The following is a 17,197-nucleotide window of genomic DNA, read 5'->3' as shown; positions in this document are numbered from 1 at the left end:
ACATGACGTAGCTCTATTGAGATCCGCATAGTGTCTATGATTGGTTCAATGTTGCTCGGTTCTTAATTTTTCGCGCGCAGGAAACAGAAAGTCGTTGTTACAATCGGGGCTACGGCATCAGTATGGAATTTTTCGGATTGAAACTTAGACGACTTTCGGTTTTGGCCGCCTCAAACCCTGCTAACCGCCGACCGGTTAGCTCAGTGGTAGAGCGCCGAACTGCCGTGCGGGAGGTCTCAGGTTTGACGCCCAGACCGGACCAACACTCAGGGTCTTAAAATAACTGAGGAGAATGTGCTGCCTTTGTTTGTTATTACATCTGCAAATGGTTAGACATTCTAGTCTTCTCGGATAAGGACGATAAACCGTAGGCCCCGTCTCTTGCATCTTCAGTGTTATAATCAGCAGGGGACGTTAAAGAATCCACACACTCATCGCAAAGAGTAGGGCATGAAGTTCCCGGTGTTGTGGTCTGTTCTATTCCATGGGTTGGGTGGTGGGGTGAGATCATACACATGGACGGATAGCGGCTGCCATAGGCGCCTTATATGCTGATGTCTGGTCTCATCTCATAGATTCGAATTGTGAAGCGCACTGATCACGAGCTTTGTAAATGCGCTATATAAGCCCATCATCATCATCATCATCATCATCATCATGAAGAGCTTGAACCGAAAATGTGCAAGACTTAAGTAAGAAAACATTATGAAAAAAGCAGTCACATACTAAATTACGTGCCGATGGACTAAGTAGATAATTTAAATTCTCTGTGGATGCATGTGGTACGAAACTTACATTTTCAGTAACTGCCTTAACCTTTGGCTTGAAAGTGGTTGATTGCAGAAATTTGAAACTTCGATAAACAAGAGGCATAGTTTTGTCGGAATTCGAACTGCGCACGATCAGTGCGTCGGTCCGCTGTGAACCCAATCCCAGACCTAGAATCCTGACCTAGAATCAAATGTACGATCACATTGTGTTTGTACTTTTTTTTCAAACGGCAGATCTTGTAGCTTTTCCGGGTAGAGTCGATCGTAATAAGAACTCTTTAAGATTCTTGTAAACTTCTACTTGCCTTGTTATAGTCGCAGTTTGGTGTTCCCCTGAATAAATAAACAGGCCACTGAGAGGCCATCAGAGTTGAGGGATATCCTTATGAAAGTAATGTCTGCTTACGACTGTAGTCCGGCCCACCAGACCGTCACCCATGATGTTTCGGTTTCCGTGGCATGAAGCGACTAGGAGGCGATTTCTACTCCCTCCTTGATGGGATGCTAGTCCATCGCAGGGTTATCCCTGTGTTTAGTACCCGTCAAGGTCAAGTGTTTGGAGAGAGGCACCATGAGAGTAAAAATCCTTGCCAAAGAATCCGGCCAAGGCTCGAACCTGGAGCGCTCGATCCGACTATAATAAATAACTAGGTCAAGTTGTAAAGGACGCTGAGAGTGCAATATCTTTGCACAAGTGGTCGCCCCCTGGAAACAAAATATTTAGTCCACTTAGGGAAAAAATCCTGCTTATCACAGAATCCAAAAGGTCCGCAATGTGGGCACAAAGGCGCTTCTGTTAGCGTCCTCCACTGCTGCCAAACCACACGTAAAAAATATCCTCTGAATGGGAGGTTAAAAATACAGTGCATGTGTAAGATCGCGGCGAGAATCTGCTAAGGAGATTGATAAGTCACTAGACGTCCGATTTGGTGTAAAAAACACACACACACAAAATAAAGAGGCAATTTTATATCCGTTGAAAAGCCAGTGTTTCTTTCTTCTATTTCAGTCTTCCTTTTCATTTTCTTGCGCAAAAAAAATCGCGCAGTGGCTGGCTAACTTGTTGACCATAAACGTAAGCGCGCGACGCAAATACTGATTCTTGGTAGCTCTGAACTTCTCCAATAAAACATGCATTATTTTTTTTCGTTATATCGTGTCCAACAAAGCTGGGACAACGTTGGAAAAGGAGTGCTGGATGCAAAATTGGCATTTTTTTTTTATCACGCTCTTTCTTTTTCTATCTGTGATTGGCAAGGTGGATTACAGCCAGGGGTTTGCAAGGCTCCTTTGCTTTAGCTGCCTTCTAAATGATAGGGCAGCCTAAAAACAGTTTAGTTTTAAAGGGCAACGCGCTCACATTGTCACGTTCAATCTCTTGTATTTAAAAGAACCTTTCAGATTTTTCGAACAGTCCCACCAAAAGGTCGATTCAACTTAGTTATTAAGGGGACATGATTTAAAGAGGTTATTCAAGTGATGAAAAGTTTCTAGAATAGTTGTAGCATCTAGTAGGTATGTTACAGGGGTAAATTTTTCTCTACTAAAGGGTAACCTTTTCTATCAAAATGGTAATGGTTATAGGATAAGGGCTTGGAACTTGGGGCGAATCCTCTCGGTGTAAAAATATTTTTAAGCAACCCCGACTGGGGGAAGGAAAGAAGCAGAGACAACTTCAATCATGAATATTCACACAAAAGGACGTGTAGCAGAGACATGTTATGGCGACAACTTGGGTTGCACGAGCCAAAAAGTATCAGTGCACGTCAGGAAGTGTCAATGCAAAATGTTCCTGCTACATGTCCCCTCTTGTAAACAGTATATGAAAAAAATCTTAAGCGAGGGAGATCTATCTAAACTAAGAGTGAACATCAAAGGGTATAAACTAAAATGATAACTTACTGAATGTTTTTACATGTCTTTAGAAGGAGAGGAACCGTTGTTCAGAAAATACCGCTCACTTGACGCTACATCACGGAGAATCTACTAGGGAATTTTCTAGCGTTTTTTAACATCATGATGTTGTTAAGTCTCCGCTGTTCCACCTTCCAGTAGTTGGAGTCCATTACCGTTTCTGCATTTCCAAAGATCACACAAGGCCACGAAAAACTGAAGTTTACGTTTCGTCGGGTTTTTGTGTATTACGAACAGCTTAACTCCTTTGAAGAGTCATATTTTTAAAAAAATAACAGCCTAACAAGTTTTTGAGAAAGTGAGAGAAAATTTCGAGCCGGAGAAAGGCTTTTGAGCTCAGCGCAGCGCGTGAGTAGGTTCACGTCTATTCCCATGGGTGCAAAATAAAATTCGATTTATTCAAAGTGACTACGGGATTAACTGGAACGATTCCAAAATACCGAATTTCACATAATCGGCAGGATCACTGAAGCGCAACGGAATATACAAGTTTAAAATTCTTTAATTCGGAATTTCAAAGAATATTACATAATGCGGGCTTTTCCGCTTTCGGTGAAACGCGCTCTCGAACACGATTGATAGCAGCTGCGATCGTCTTCAACCCGTCAACGAGTTTGTTCTTTCTCAGATTTTATCGCTTAAAGCGAGAAGACCTCACGCATTCTGCACACCACCGTTGTTTTGTTTAACCGTACTTGGCGTATATTTACAGTTCCGCGATCGCCTCACGTGTTTTCGGTTTGACGGCGTACACAAAAGAAGTTTCAAAACAACACGAAAAAAAAATACGCCGTACTCTTCTTAAATGTATGTCGATGTCGAGACAAAAATTAAAATTTCATGTGTGGTAGAGCTGTTTTCCATATCGGCGTAGAAACTTTGTCATTGTTTCCACGGCAGATGGTTGCTCAATAACGACAATGACAAAAGACTTGTCAGTTAGAACCCGCTTTTAACAATAAAAGCGCCGCCCTCTTCGTGACGTCACTTCCCATCGTCCTTGGAAAGGTCAGGGGGTTTAGAAAATCCGCCAAGATCAGATATAAAAAGAGTCCGAAAATTCCCTCAAAATAGCCGACCCATAGCCGTCCATTCTATTTCTTTGTAAAAATCAGTTGCTTGATCATATTGTTTTATTTTTGAGATCGCGAGCCGACAATAATTATTGTACCCTTTTTCCAAAGCGGTACTTGCAGATCTCAGCTAGACAAAAAGATCACCAGTATTCCGCGGAAGCACTCTCAGGAAAAGAACAACAACAACAACAGAAGCTAAAATGTAAAGGAACAGATTTCTGTTAAAAATATTGTCTCTGGATCAACTGGAACAAACGCGAAAAATCTGTGCTATTTTTAGCACCTTGTAGAACACCTTGCTTGACAGGCAGGTGCATGAGGATGATGCATTTGAATGGGTTTTCGCCTTGACCCATGAAAAAGTCGGCAGTTTTCTGAACACGAAATATTTTCAGAAGCATTTTCTTTCTAAATAGCAGTCGAAAACTTGATTTTTTTTTTATTGGAAAATCGTCTCCAAAATTCGAATTACTTTGAAATCGAAGCAGCGGCCCCCAAAGAGGCACATTCTGTAAAGGGGCAACGATTCTAAACGTACGCGCGCAAGAGAAAACAAGATTTGTTCCACTCACGGGCGAAAAACAGCAATTATACCGCAAGAAATGGAAGTAGGGGATTGAAAGTGAGAGGGAGTGGGCTAGGAAGTTGATGCGACACAGTTTTGCTCGGGCCAGTGGGGCTACGTAACTGGTCTCTCTCTCTCCTACCCCACCCAAAGAACCGCTTTCTTCCCCCCGCCCCCCTATGAAAACTACCTTATATGAATTAAAACGTCACGAAATATATGTTAACCTCAAAATTAAACCCGCATTAATATCTCTTTTAACACGACTCGTGTTTACTACTCAAAAATACCGCAGAAAATATATAAACACGATCTCCACCAGCCTCCCCTCCCCCCGCTGCCTCTCGCCCTCAACAGCCAAATACACTTGGAAAATCCTTCGCAACCTCCTACTTATACCCTTGAATTCCCTACTGAGAAGTTTGGTAACTAGATGGATCTACATATCAAAATATATTATATTTCACCGTCTAGTGATATCAGGATCACCCTCCCTACCCGACACGGGAGAAAACTATAGTCGTCACCAGTTCTTCACGGAGACGCCTGTCACATTTCGTACTTGAGCTTCGTCTATCACATTTGGATTTTGGAGACGAAGGTATTTTGTGAATGTGGAAAACGGGTACTTTGTCATACGAAGAATTCGAAAATGACCTGCTTGACTTCCTTGAAAGAGCCAGAAAAGTTGGAGAACCTTGGAATTTAGAGTTTTCAAAGGTAAGATTTTGTAGCAGGAGTGGCATTTACTGGTGACTTCCGCCTGCTTCCGGGGCTTAGCTAGTTCAGTTTTCTCTTTCCTATTTTTCCTGGCTAGAAAGTTAACACCTTAAATTTCAAAATAAAAGTTCCCATTTTACATCGGTGAAAATTTTGACTTACCTGACTTCTGCATTCAGCATCAAACAGTTTTTAAAATAGATCTTTCCATAATCAAAAATTATATTTTGAAAATAAGGACAAGTTTGATTCTTGCAATCAATTATATTCACCCACAATCTCGAAACTGTATGATGTCTAGAATTTAGATTTTGTTGGCTCATCGATGTGCTAAAAATTTGTACAGTTCACACTAATCGTTAGCACATTGCCCCTGGCTCCTCTCAACCCTCCCCCCTCCTGTCAAACCAACCATCCCCAGCACTATATAGCTACGCTGTAATAATATGTGGAAGGGGGGAACTCTCCTATGAAAAGATGGGATTCTCATCGGAAAATTTGATTTAAAGGACCTTGGCAGAGTCATTTAAATTTATTTGGTTTAAATTTATCTTTGGGTTAAAAGTATTCAAACTTGTTTGATTTTTTTTTTCATTTTGTCTCATATTTATTATCATAGTTTGAGACAAAGGAAAATAAAAATCCAACTGGTTTGAAAAATTTTAAGCCAAAGATAAATTTAAACCACAACATATACCATACACCTTGGTACATTCTGTACATACACCATACGCCAAAAATACATCCGCGTATCAAATTCTATGCCATATGTCAAGGCAAAATATCCATCAGAACCTGGCCTACCTAAGACACACCAGTTCATTCTAAAGACTTCAATTGGATGCCACAATATGCAAAAAAGAATAATAATCCATGTTGAAGATCTTAGTGTAAAAAATGCAACTTGGTGTACAGAGAATGCACCCAAAAGCTATGCTAATGGTGATTATTGTTGAATTTAATTACTCTTTATTTCATATTGAAAAAGGGAAAAAGAAAAGTGAAGTACGCAACTAAATCCCAAGTTCAGCTGGGTGATCATAAAGCAAGTGAAGAAACAACAGATGCTACTTCTACAGAGGATAAAAACTGGGGTGTGGTGGAGGAAGATGATGTAAGAGATTTTTTATCGGATTATTTACTGTATCTACAGCAGGTGAACCTATCAGTTAACAATAATAATTTTTCAATTATAGCTTTTGTGAGACTCTAGTCCTTTTCAGGGTACTCTCCAGCATTCTGTCAAGTTGCCTAAGCAATTTGTGGATTTGTGGGTACGGTGGGTACAGGGGAGTGTGGGTGAGGGGGGCCTCCCATATTTGAGCTATGTAGGTATGTACCGCTGTGAAGGGTATTGTTTTCAAGCAGTTTAGTTTGGGATAGAGTATAGAAAGCAGAGAGTTTTGGTCTAGAAAGGGTATCATTTGCTGGAAAACTGTTCGATGGTATGACAATTAAAGTCCAGAATAGGAATAGAAAAGTTCTCAGAAGAGAAAGGGCTTTCCTAAACATGAATAAAATCATTGCAACATCGTTGACAGGTGGTTTTCCATTAAAACACTGATAGAGATACAGTTCTAAAAAAAGAAAGTCTGGGATAGGGTAGGGATTTTCGGTGTCTAGTCTAATATAGGGTTGCAAAATCAGCTGAACATGGTCTGGTACATGGTAAGGATTTCACAGTCCCAGCAGCACACCCCCACCCAACTATAGTCCGAGGGCACCCCCCGGGCTGTACCCACTTGTATTCTAATTGGGGAGAGACACTGAGCAAGCTGCCTTGCTCAAGAACACAGCACAATGACCTCACCAAGGGTGGGGTACCTGGACCACTTAACCATAGAGCAGCACACTAGTCATTATGGCCACCATATCTCTCATTGATTATTGGAAAATATGATACTTTTCAATTCTTATAAATCATAAGTTGTTGGGTACCCTATTTTTTATGTTGCTTTTTTTTGTGGAATTTTTCAGGATTGTGCAATGCCAGGCGATCTGGAGTCAAGTGTGAAAAAGGAGTTTCTAAAGTATGAGTATCATGTTGTTTACAGCATCAGCTATAATGTTCCTGTATTATATTTCACTGCAAGCCAACAAGGTAATTTGTACTGGGATTTCTACTTGTTGATCTAAAACTGCTCCTACCTATGAAAATGCAAGACCTACCCTTACCCCTTTATTTTCTTGAGGGATGATTTTTCACCAGTTAGTCTCATATAATACCATTATAAAGTCTGCATTTGAGTCTAGTGGCCCATCAGGCTGGGGCTTTTTCCAGTTTCCATAGCATTAAGCAATTAGAAATATTTTTGCTCCCTTCTGGATGGGATGCTAGTCCATCACAGGGTTACCCTCCAAGCATTAAATTCTCTGGTTCCAATTTACATGTATAATGGGTGGAGAGAGGCACCATGAGAAGAAACTTGTCTCTGCTAAGTATATATTAAATGATTGGTTTTTAGATGGGAAACTAGTCAGCTTGGAAGAAGTATGGGAAAATGTTCCTGATGTTTACCGTGAAAGGCTTGAATATGAAAAATGGACATTTCTAACACAACAGGTACCGGTACTATTACCTAATATATATATAAAACCTTAGTTACAAAATAAAACTTAAGGTATTAAAGCTGTTAAAATTGATGCTTATATTTTCGATCGAAAACGTTAAGCATCAATTTTAACAGCTTTTACCTTAAGTTTTATTTTTTAAAATTTTATTGGCGTAATGTACCGTATTTATTCAATTAAGCGCCCGCCTCGAATAAGCGCCCGCCTCGAATAAGCGCCCATCCTGAAGGTAGGAAAAGCTAATAAGCGCCCAGCCTCGAATAAGCACCCACCCCCACACCACAAAAAAAACTGAAGTGCACAAGAGGAGTATTGATTATTGAAATTGACTAAGTACTACTAAAAAGACTCCCCCCATGACCGAGTTTTCTTAGTATTTTACAGAAACTTTCAATAAACAGTTAAGTTTCTGCTTTGGTAGGTCTTCACATTTTGCTATTTTTTATTGTTTTGTTACGAAAATAAGCTTACTATTTGCTGAAAATCGCGAACATTTAATAAGCGCTCAGCCTCGATTAAGCGCCCACCTCGAATAAGCGCCCACTCTCAAGGTCGAAAAATTTAATAAGCGCCCAGGGCGCTTAATCGAATAAATACGGTATATAAAAACCTTATTTAGTTTCTATGTTTTTATACCCTGATAAAGATCACAGCTGTTATTTGGACAAAGTTGACTCCCTTCATGCTGGATTTGATATCATGTGACCTCTCTGCCCCTATTATGGGGGTGGAAAACGACAACTGGAAGACATAATTTGCAAGTCAGCAGTGCTTCTATCTTTTTTGTGAACCTGGATTTTTTTTTGCAAGAGTATAATTAGACAAAAAAGTCTCAGACTCTGACGTGTCACAAAAAATATATTGAATTGGTGAGACCTGTAAAATTTGACTCATATTCTGTGAGATACCGTAAAATTCTGGTTATAAGCCCTGGGCTTATACAACTTCGTAAGCTGGGGTTTTAGGTGGGCTTATAAGCGGAGGGGCTTATATCTGGGAGGGCTTATAACCGGAATAAAAAAAATGTTTCGAAACGAGCCACAGAAGTGTTAATCGAAATACGTTTTTAAGTTAAAAACGCATAATAAAGCAACATTTAGCCCTATTCAGTACTGTCATCCAGCAGAGGGGGGCTTGTATCCGGGAGGGCTTATAATCGGATGTATTATTTTGTTTCTAGGTAGATGGGCCTATAACCGGGGGGGCTTATAAGCGGAATTTTACGGTATTCGCTTTTAGAAGGAACACTCACCACCCCTCCAACTCTAGTTTTTCTGGTGCTTTTAATAATGTAATTTGCCATGATAAAAGGTCACTGTCTAATATTATTTTGACTAATTGCACTGCTTGTTTCTAATAATGTTGTCCTTTTGTTTTTGTGTCGTTTTTAATAATTTATTATTGTTTTCCAGGAACACCCTTATCTTGGAGTTCCATTTTACCAGCTTCATCCCTGTCACACTGCAGACATGATGAAAAGAGTGTCAAGTGTTACAGAAGAACTTGAAACTGACAGGTAAAAATAATGTGTTGTTCCAGAAAATATCAATACCCACCCCCACATAAGGTAATTGGAAAGTGTGAGGGGGTGGGGGTATCAAAAGCCAATTTTAAAAGATAAGTATCAATCAACCAATCAATCAAACTTTATTTATAGAGGGATACACGTGATAGTTTTACAACTAAAGTATAAAGCTAAACTTGCATTTTCAGAGGGGCAGGAGTTGGGGGGGGGGGGGGCAAACCAAAAAAAATCCATGGGGTAGGTAACCCTGGTGACAGACAGTGGAAAAAGAGGTGGGTGAGCGGAGCCAGCTGGGGAGGAAGGTGTTTAGGACAGGCAGCAGTGGCAATCTCTGGTCATGGCCTTATGTGCCCAAGTGCACAGTAATTTAGGATTGAGTGGGTGGGAGTAAAGGAAAGTTTGAATATTTTCTGGAACAAAACAATATTATTAGATTCCAGGGAACAACCTGTGTATATTTTATGAGGAAATTATGATACAATCCAATAGCTTGTCGCTGGCTATGTTAATCCCACAAAAGCACTACCCTTCATCAGGCTAACCCTGCAACATCCCACTTATCCTATATACAGTATATATCATAAATTTGAACTCAAACATTTTCTTTTTATTCTCAGGTCTGCTAACTATCTTGTCACATGGCTTAGCACAGTGGGACCAGTTGTGGGCCTCAATATCTCCCCAGCTTACTCAATGTAACAGTGGCTTATTGCAAGTGGACTCACTTAAAACATATCTGGTTGGACCCAAGAATTTTGCCTCAGGACTATAGCCTGTGCTTGGAAACCGCCATGGTACCTACATAACAAGTATCTCAGGAGACACCGTGAACTTATAAAATGTGCAGCACTGAGCGGTTTGAATGATCCAGGACGGTCGACCAACCTACTTATTTTTAATTATGAGAATTAAATTTCATGACAGTTTTCTTGCAGACCCTGGGTTTACAAGGGTCCTTGTAAAGCAAATTATTAATTGCCAAGAGTAATATACACGCTAGCCGCATTACATATACTGAGTCACTGACAGCTCTCAGTTTTCTGACTAAAATGCTGGCATTAATTTTTTTTAAGATAATATTAAAAAATATGATATTGATAATAACATTTGGTTCAACCTTTTGTTTTCCTTCAAGTGTGTTAATTTTCCACAACTTGTAGGAATCCCTTCACAGGGAAGGGATTTTTACAATTTTTGTTTCTCGAAGATATTAGCCTTTTTCAGGCTAGTCTACAATTCGAGTTTTAATAAAGTTCATGTTATGTTATGTTATGTTATGTTAGGGAGCCAAATTAGTACAGTAAAAACCCGCGTATAAGAACACCTATTTTGGCAGTTCAGGCTGATTTGGTTCTTATATGAAGGGTTATAATCTGCAAAATCAGCCTGTAAGTGTTCTTAAAAAGTTTCTTAAAATAAGGAACATACTAGGCTACCAATAGATGAAATCAATATATATGCACACAATTGTATTTTAATTTTAATAAAATTGATAAATCAAGGCAATACTGTACTGTAATTGGGGTGGAACTATTATGTGTGCAATGAAAAGTAGTGTTGATCTTTGATATTTTTCCAAATAAGAACAACTTTCATTTTTCAGGCTGAATGTGTTCTTATATAAATGGTACTTTATTTCTTAAATTCAGGCCTGGGTGTTCTTAATCCACTTGTTCTAAAACGCGGGTTTTTACTGTAGTCCTCGGAAAGTATGTTCGTCACCCCCACCCCTGAAACCACACTGACCTAGTCAACAACTTTACCAGTCTACTTCTAGTGTTCTGGTGGATTCAAAAGCCCTCCACATGGGGACGGGCAGTGTGAAATTGGCCATGTGGTGCTCTAAACCGGGGTTACCAGGGGAAATGGCACTTTTTTTGCTTGAGTAAAGGCCTGGCTAAACTAGGAAACATTGTTGCGGAACCATTGTTTCTTGTCATGTTTTCTAGGTGGCTAAATTAGCGGGAAGCAATGAAAATGTTTTGCTGCCTGAGTGGCTAAACTAGGAAACAATGTTCCGGGAACAAAGTGTCACGCATGCCCATAAACTAGTCAACATTGTTTCTGTGGCGGCTAAACTGGACAACATATGTTTCGGAAGCAAAATTTGTGTCCAGCAAGCAAAAATGTTTTTGACTTGAGGCAAAAACATTTTTTGTTTCCGTGAAGCAAAGTTTGTTTCCGCAACATATGTTTCCCGCGTGGTTTAGCCAGGCCTTAAGGAAGAAATGTCTAGCCCTTATGGCCTTACATTTTTGCTCCTCCCCTTGCTGCACCACCAACTTTCAGAACCCCTTATATTGGAAGGGAACAACTTAGTAGCAGACAGGTCTCCAAGACCTGACTTACAGCTGTTTTTGTTGTTAAGTTGAAGACTGCACCATGATGGCATGGTAACTTTTGGTTACTCTTGATCAAGTACTTGTCCTTCATTTCCCTTGGTTAATAAAAATCAGACACTTTTTGTATACCCCAATGAAGAATTGCCAAAAACAATACATTGTTTTCTCAACTACCGTTGCGTTATCTATCAGACTGAAATATTTTCAAGAAAATGCATCCCTCTCTTGAAATAATAATGACAAAAAATAATAAAAATATAAAAACAAGAACACCAGCTTGTGAGTATGACAGTTAAGGTTTTTATTACAATTCAAAATCAGCTTTTTCACAGAAGTTGTTACGTCTGGGTAAGCTTCTTTTCTTGCCTGCCTTCTGCAAAAGAAAGTATTTCTTCAATCAATATTATGCATTACAAATTACTAAATAACTTTAAATACCTACTTTACCTTAGAAATAAGCTCTCACCTATCTTAATCTTCTAGCTTCTCGTTCCGATTCCAGTAAGGTCAAGATGTCTCCGTCACGGACTGGTCCTTTAACATTACGAATGATGGATCGGTTTGTGTCATCCAAAAACTCTACTCGTACCTAGAAATGGCCCAAACAATTCACTTAGAACATGTTTAGAATACTGCCATATGATGTAAATTTAAGCCCTTTCAAAAGGCTGCACTGGGCCAGCTGTTTAATCCACCGTATGGAAAAGAGATGGTGGCTGTACATTTTACCACAATACCTTGCAAACCAAACTCAGACAATAGAGCACTAAGACCACCACATTTCTACCACCACACCACATTACTAACTATATTGTTCATGCAAGGTTTAAGTTTTTAGAGCTTCCCTGTGCGTTTTTATGTTTGACATTTTCGCGCACAAGGAATTATAGGTGAATATACCAGTCGCTATCTTTTTTGGTACGGTGGATTATATTGTGTTGTTTGCAAAACCACAGAAATAGTCCAGAACATCGTGGGCTTTTTGAGCATTTGCATTAATGATCAAGTGAAAAGAGCACCATCAACAAAGGAACAGTAATTACTGTATCCCTGTGGCATTGTTTCTTTGTTTTAGTTCTTGTTTTCTGGTGTACAAGGACAGAAACGTACTCTTTCTTCTGATAGAGCAGTTTTCAATTGAGTGTCGTAAAACCAAAACCAAACTAATTACTCTGGCCAATCACAAAGAACACAGACAATCCAGTGAACCAATCAAAACTCGAAGCAAATACATGTAACCGGCACGAAGCGCGGGAAAACGTTCGCCAGCGAGTCATGATTGGTTTTGGTTTTTGTTCTGATTGGCTGAGAAAGTGGCGCAAGATTTTTGAGCCAATCACTAAGCGTAGCAATGCAAAACCAAAGCAAACACAATTAGCTTTCGACACTTAAGTGAAAACCCTCTATGTGCATCTACATAGTTTACAAGGTCATTACTGAAGTCACTCCTTATGATCAATGAGTTCACCGAGATCACAACATCTTGATGGAAACAGTCCCATTCTCGTTATGACTGCTGTTTTGATAAGAATGTTATGAAAGAAATTATATGTAAAATTATGTAAGACCCTATACAGAAATCTTTCTGTCTTGATGCATCTTTTCATTTTAAAAATCAAATTATCAATACTCTTTTTGATTGTCAGATGCTTGTTCTAAGAGTACTAATGGAAGATAATCTATACTCAATTTCCATGTTATTGTCAACTGTGAGCTGGCTATAGATTGATTCGTTAGGAGAAAATAAATCTTGGACTTAATTACCTGAGTACATTGGCCCTGGGAGCCAGTTCGTCCCAAACATTTGGTTACCTTTAAAAGAAAGAGAGAGGACAGTTAGCAAAATTAACTCTAAAAGTTTCACAATGCACTTTATGTCATAAATAGATACTAAAAGATGCAAACGGACTTTTATTTTTCGTGAAAATCGTTTCGTAGAGAGCCAGTAACCTTGATAAAAACTAAGAATCTTCACATGTACAGGAAACCTTTAAATTGAGGTTCGTAAAACCAAAAACATTCTTGGACATATCTCGTAAAAAACCACTAATTGTATAAAAATAATGATTTAAAAACCTAACAGCAAGTCAAGTGAAGGTTTCTACACAGGAAAAAGGTAAAATTTACTTTTGGTAGACCAAGAAATATCCAAATTACCTTGGCTAATTTTACAGGCTTGTCCATCGTGCAAATATGGCGGATGAAAGAGAACGAACCACGTGGTCAAAGCGGCTTTCATGCGCGCGCGGAATGCTGGGAGTGAAGCAATCGTGGGCACTGGAAACGAGATTACATTTACAAGAAAGCGAGAAAATAAACAAAAAAAGAGTTGAAAACACGATTAAAAGCGTTTTATGGAATATTTAACTTTTATACTTATTGCTTTAAAAGTAATTTGCAGATTTAGGAGTCTGATTTTATTTATCTTCGGTCCATTCAATTTTAAATTTCTCCTTTTGGCCGAGGAAGACTAGGTCTGACGTCTGACGATCCCAAGATCCAACGCAAACTTTGATTTGCCTCCAAAATGGCGTCGGCAACAAGAGTAACTCAGGCGATTCGGAATTTTCTTATTGGAGTAAGTATAAACGGCTGCTGATAGCTATGAATTGTGAACAATGGATTTACTAATGATGTACCTTGTTTCTCAACACAGAAAACACTCAAAATTTCGTCGCGGTATCCCTATGATCAAGCTCCAAGGTAACTCATAGATTTCAGACGTAGTTGAAATTATTCATGCACAGATCTTGTAAACTTAAGTTAATTAATTTCTGTTCAGGAAAACCTAAAATAATAAATTACCACATCTACAGAACTTAAAAATCATCTCTTAAATAAGGTCTTTCTCATAAAAATTGTATTTGTAACCTACATTAATTCACGCATTCTATAATTTTATTACATAAACAATATTGCTGGTTTGCAGCTGACGTCACAGCAGCCATGTTGGATGACAGGAACAAAGCGATCTCCTCCGTTGGGAACTAAACTTTTTTATTATGCAAATTCCGCAAAAACATGTTTTATTGTTTTGTCATCCAACATGGCCGCCTTGTCACGTGGTTGCAAACCAAGAATTGTTAGATCTAAATGGTTTGCATTAATTTTCTTTATTAATCATGGCAATAAGGTTTTGTAATGTTTTATTAGAACCCAGCCGTATCCTAACCTTCCTGATGGCCCAGCTCACAAACTAGGTAATAACTATTACTGTGATCGAGATGTGAGACGAGCTTCAATGCCACCTGTTATATTGTATGGCCAGCAGAAGATGTTGTCAGGGTAAGTGACTGTCTTGTAATCCAGGCTGCATTTTATGTAGGTTACGCCAAAGATCTTTATGGGAGGTGCGGTGACCTCGAGCAGTCCAGGTTCAAGCCTGGCCAGGGCACTGCATTGTGTCCTTAGGCAAGACGCTTTACTCTCATACCACCTCTCTCCACCCAGGTGTATAAATGGGTACCGGCAAATTTACTGCTTGGGGGTAACCCTGCAATGGACATCTGATCCAAGGGGAGTAGAAATACTCCTAGCCACTTAATGCCACAGAAACCGGGATAAGCTCTGGCCTGATGAGTCACTTGGCTCGACTGCAGGCTTTACCCTTAACTTTTTACGCCAAAGGTCTTTGGCATGGATTTTAAAAGTGCACGCCATACTTTTGTACAATCATAGTTGGCGTTTTTAAACTGGCATTCAGATGACTTAGTTTAGGTAAGAATACAAAGGACCTTGGTGTAGACTTAAAATCCTTGGCGTATCTTTCCATAAAGCCAACCCTCCAAGTTAAGACCATTTTAGTCGCCATACCAAAATTTTGGAGCTGGTGACTAAATTGGAATCAAAGTCGCCAGCCTGGCGACTAAAATTGAGAAGAAGAATTGAAAGCGTGAGCTTAATTTAGCGACTAAAATTTTCCACTGGCAACCAAACCTGAGAAGTCAGTGGTCAAATGCCACTAAGAAAAAAAATAAACTTGAAGGGATGAAAGCACTCATCTATCTGGTCTTCTTAAAACAGTTTTTCTTCTTTGCTTTCTTTAGGGAAGAGGAAGTGAAATCGTTAACTGCAAAAACTCCAGGAAAAGTGTTTGATCCAGATGAAGACTGAGCCTCAACAAAGGAGTCCTCTTGGTGGAGGAATGAATTAGTTTAAACATTATTTTATTTGAAGATCTTAAAATATTTCCTTGAACTGACTGTGGTGAATACAAAGCAGGGAGCCCAATATTTTTTATGATGGGCAATGTCAGATCATTGTGGATTTTGTTGAAAACTTTGTCTGTGATAGTATTAGTCTTATCTGGAGATATTTCCTTTTGGAAACAACTTAAAAAGTGTATTAAAAATCAAATTTTATTGGGGTGATCGAGACTTACTTCATTCAGATCATATATGACAAATATTTGTGTTTCAATACTTTCGGTGATACTTGTTGTGAACTAAATTTAATGCTGGTGTTGGAGTTTTATTCTTTATACATGTACATAATATAATTTAAATGAATAAACGTGATCATTTCTACCAAACACCTATACATTGTTTAAATGATTTGCAATTTTTGCAGTAAAGTGGTTTTATGTTACTAGGCTCTTTAGCCTTTTCTTGAACAGACATTCGTTTTTTTTAATGTAAGCATGAAAAAGTGCAATGATCATTGATCATACAAACAAAAATTAGTCTCTTTTTTAGCCAATATTTGGAATGAGACATTACTCTTGATCTCCTCCCTAAATGCTGCATATAAACCAAAGTAATGGCTTTGAAGGAGGCTAGTGATATCTCAGATGTTTGCAGATGACTTTAGGGCACCCACTCCCCCAAATATTAAGGCATGCTACTGTGTGATATAGGGAGGGACAACAGATCTCAAAAAATGTTCTCCTAGCCTTAGAAACCACAAGAGATTGTGGCTCGGGAATGTAGCTAAGGAAAAAAATCTAGCCTGTCTGGTCTGTGCAGCTTCAAAATCTCCCCATGTATTTGTCTTTTTGTGAAAAGCTCTCTTTGAGCAGATGAAGTTAGCCTTTGCTGGTAGCAGGAATAGCTACTTTCAGTGTTGGTTTACTGTGAAGAGAAAGCTGGGTCAAATTGTGTCAGGCAATGAGATCTTGAGATGAAAAGTGAGTTTGATCCCTAACCTGTTTTATCAGATGTAACCATCTAATAAATCAGAGTTCCCCATCCAAAGGACATAATGTACTATAGTTGTTTTATATTCCCCCAAACTAGGCCCAGGGATGGGGAATCCCATATAGAAAGAAGAGGTGGGTATGTTCGTCATCTCGCCTAGGGGTGTAAGGCCTGGTTCACACTAGCGACATAACGACATAACAGCAAGGTCACGTATATTCAAAAAACACCTCGCATTGATGTTTTATGTCACCTGCAGTGTGAACAACATAACATAACGACATAGTTGGAACATAATGACATAAGCATAACGACATAAGGAAAGAACAACATTTTGTATCTTTTAGGGGTCTAAAAAGCTTGAGCCAAGCTCAGACTGGTCTCTTTTAGGGGTTCTTCGCAAAATTCTGACGAGGATCCCTGCCCTTTTCATATGGTAGCCCCCCCCCCCCCATTGTTGGGGGAAAATTTAGGAGTTTCTTGCCATTTAATCCATTGCACCTTTTATTAACCAGGGACAGGAGCCCCAGGGATAAATAACTGATCAAAAAATTTAAATTCTATAACAAAAACGTAGCC

The 17,197-nt window shown here is 39.1% G+C and overlaps 3 protein-coding genes across 4 annotated transcripts; 2 read left to right on the top strand and 1 right to left on the bottom strand.

The window, feature by feature from the left end:
- The first annotated feature begins 4,799 nt into the window (after nucleotides 1-4,799).
- On the top strand, nucleotides 4,800-10,195 carry LOC144639260 (ubiquitin-like-conjugating enzyme ATG10). The gene is made up of 6 exons (XM_078498559.1): nucleotides 4,800-5,045; nucleotides 6,034-6,159; nucleotides 7,023-7,146; nucleotides 7,511-7,608; nucleotides 9,029-9,132; nucleotides 9,759-10,195. The coding sequence occupies exons 1-6, from the start codon at nucleotides 4,938-4,940 to the stop codon at nucleotides 9,838-9,840; spliced, it is 642 nt and encodes a 213-aa protein (XP_078354685.1). The 5' UTR covers nucleotides 4,800-4,937; the 3' UTR covers nucleotides 9,841-10,195.
- A 1,565-nt stretch (nucleotides 10,196-11,760) lies between these two features.
- Nucleotides 11,761-13,729, bottom strand: LOC144639276 (small ribosomal subunit protein eS28). 2 transcript variants are annotated; one of them, XM_078498583.1, is made up of 4 exons: nucleotides 13,641-13,729; nucleotides 13,248-13,295; nucleotides 11,931-12,072; nucleotides 11,761-11,856 (listed from the first exon to the last, which is right to left on the bottom strand). In XM_078498583.1, exons 1-3 carry the CDS (start codon nucleotides 13,665-13,667, stop codon nucleotides 11,950-11,952), a joined length of 198 nt encoding a protein of 65 aa, XP_078354709.1. In that variant the 5' UTR covers nucleotides 13,668-13,729; the 3' UTR covers nucleotides 11,761-11,856; nucleotides 11,931-11,949. The 2 variants fall into 2 exon arrangements, with proteins under 2 accessions (XP_078354709.1, XP_078354708.1); XM_078498582.1 differs by having other exon boundaries at nucleotides 11,950-12,072.
- A 208-nt stretch (nucleotides 13,730-13,937) lies between these two features.
- Nucleotides 13,938-16,020, top strand: LOC144637845 (NADH dehydrogenase [ubiquinone] 1 alpha subcomplex subunit 7-like). Its single transcript, XM_078496932.1, has 4 exons — nucleotides 13,938-14,061; nucleotides 14,140-14,186; nucleotides 14,637-14,768; nucleotides 15,530-16,020. The coding sequence occupies exons 1-4, from the start codon at nucleotides 14,011-14,013 to the stop codon at nucleotides 15,594-15,596; spliced, it is 297 nt and encodes a 98-aa protein (XP_078353058.1). The 5' UTR covers nucleotides 13,938-14,010; the 3' UTR covers nucleotides 15,597-16,020.
- Nucleotides 16,021-17,197: the final 1,177 nt, after the last annotated feature.

Source organism: Oculina patagonica, chromosome 14 (assembly GCF_052425735.1).
Source record: "Oculina patagonica isolate OP01 chromosome 14, crgOcupat, whole genome shotgun sequence".
NCBI lineage: Eukaryota > Metazoa > Cnidaria > Anthozoa > Scleractinia > Oculinidae > Oculina > Oculina patagonica.
This window is presented reverse-complemented; position numbering and strand designations above follow the sequence as displayed.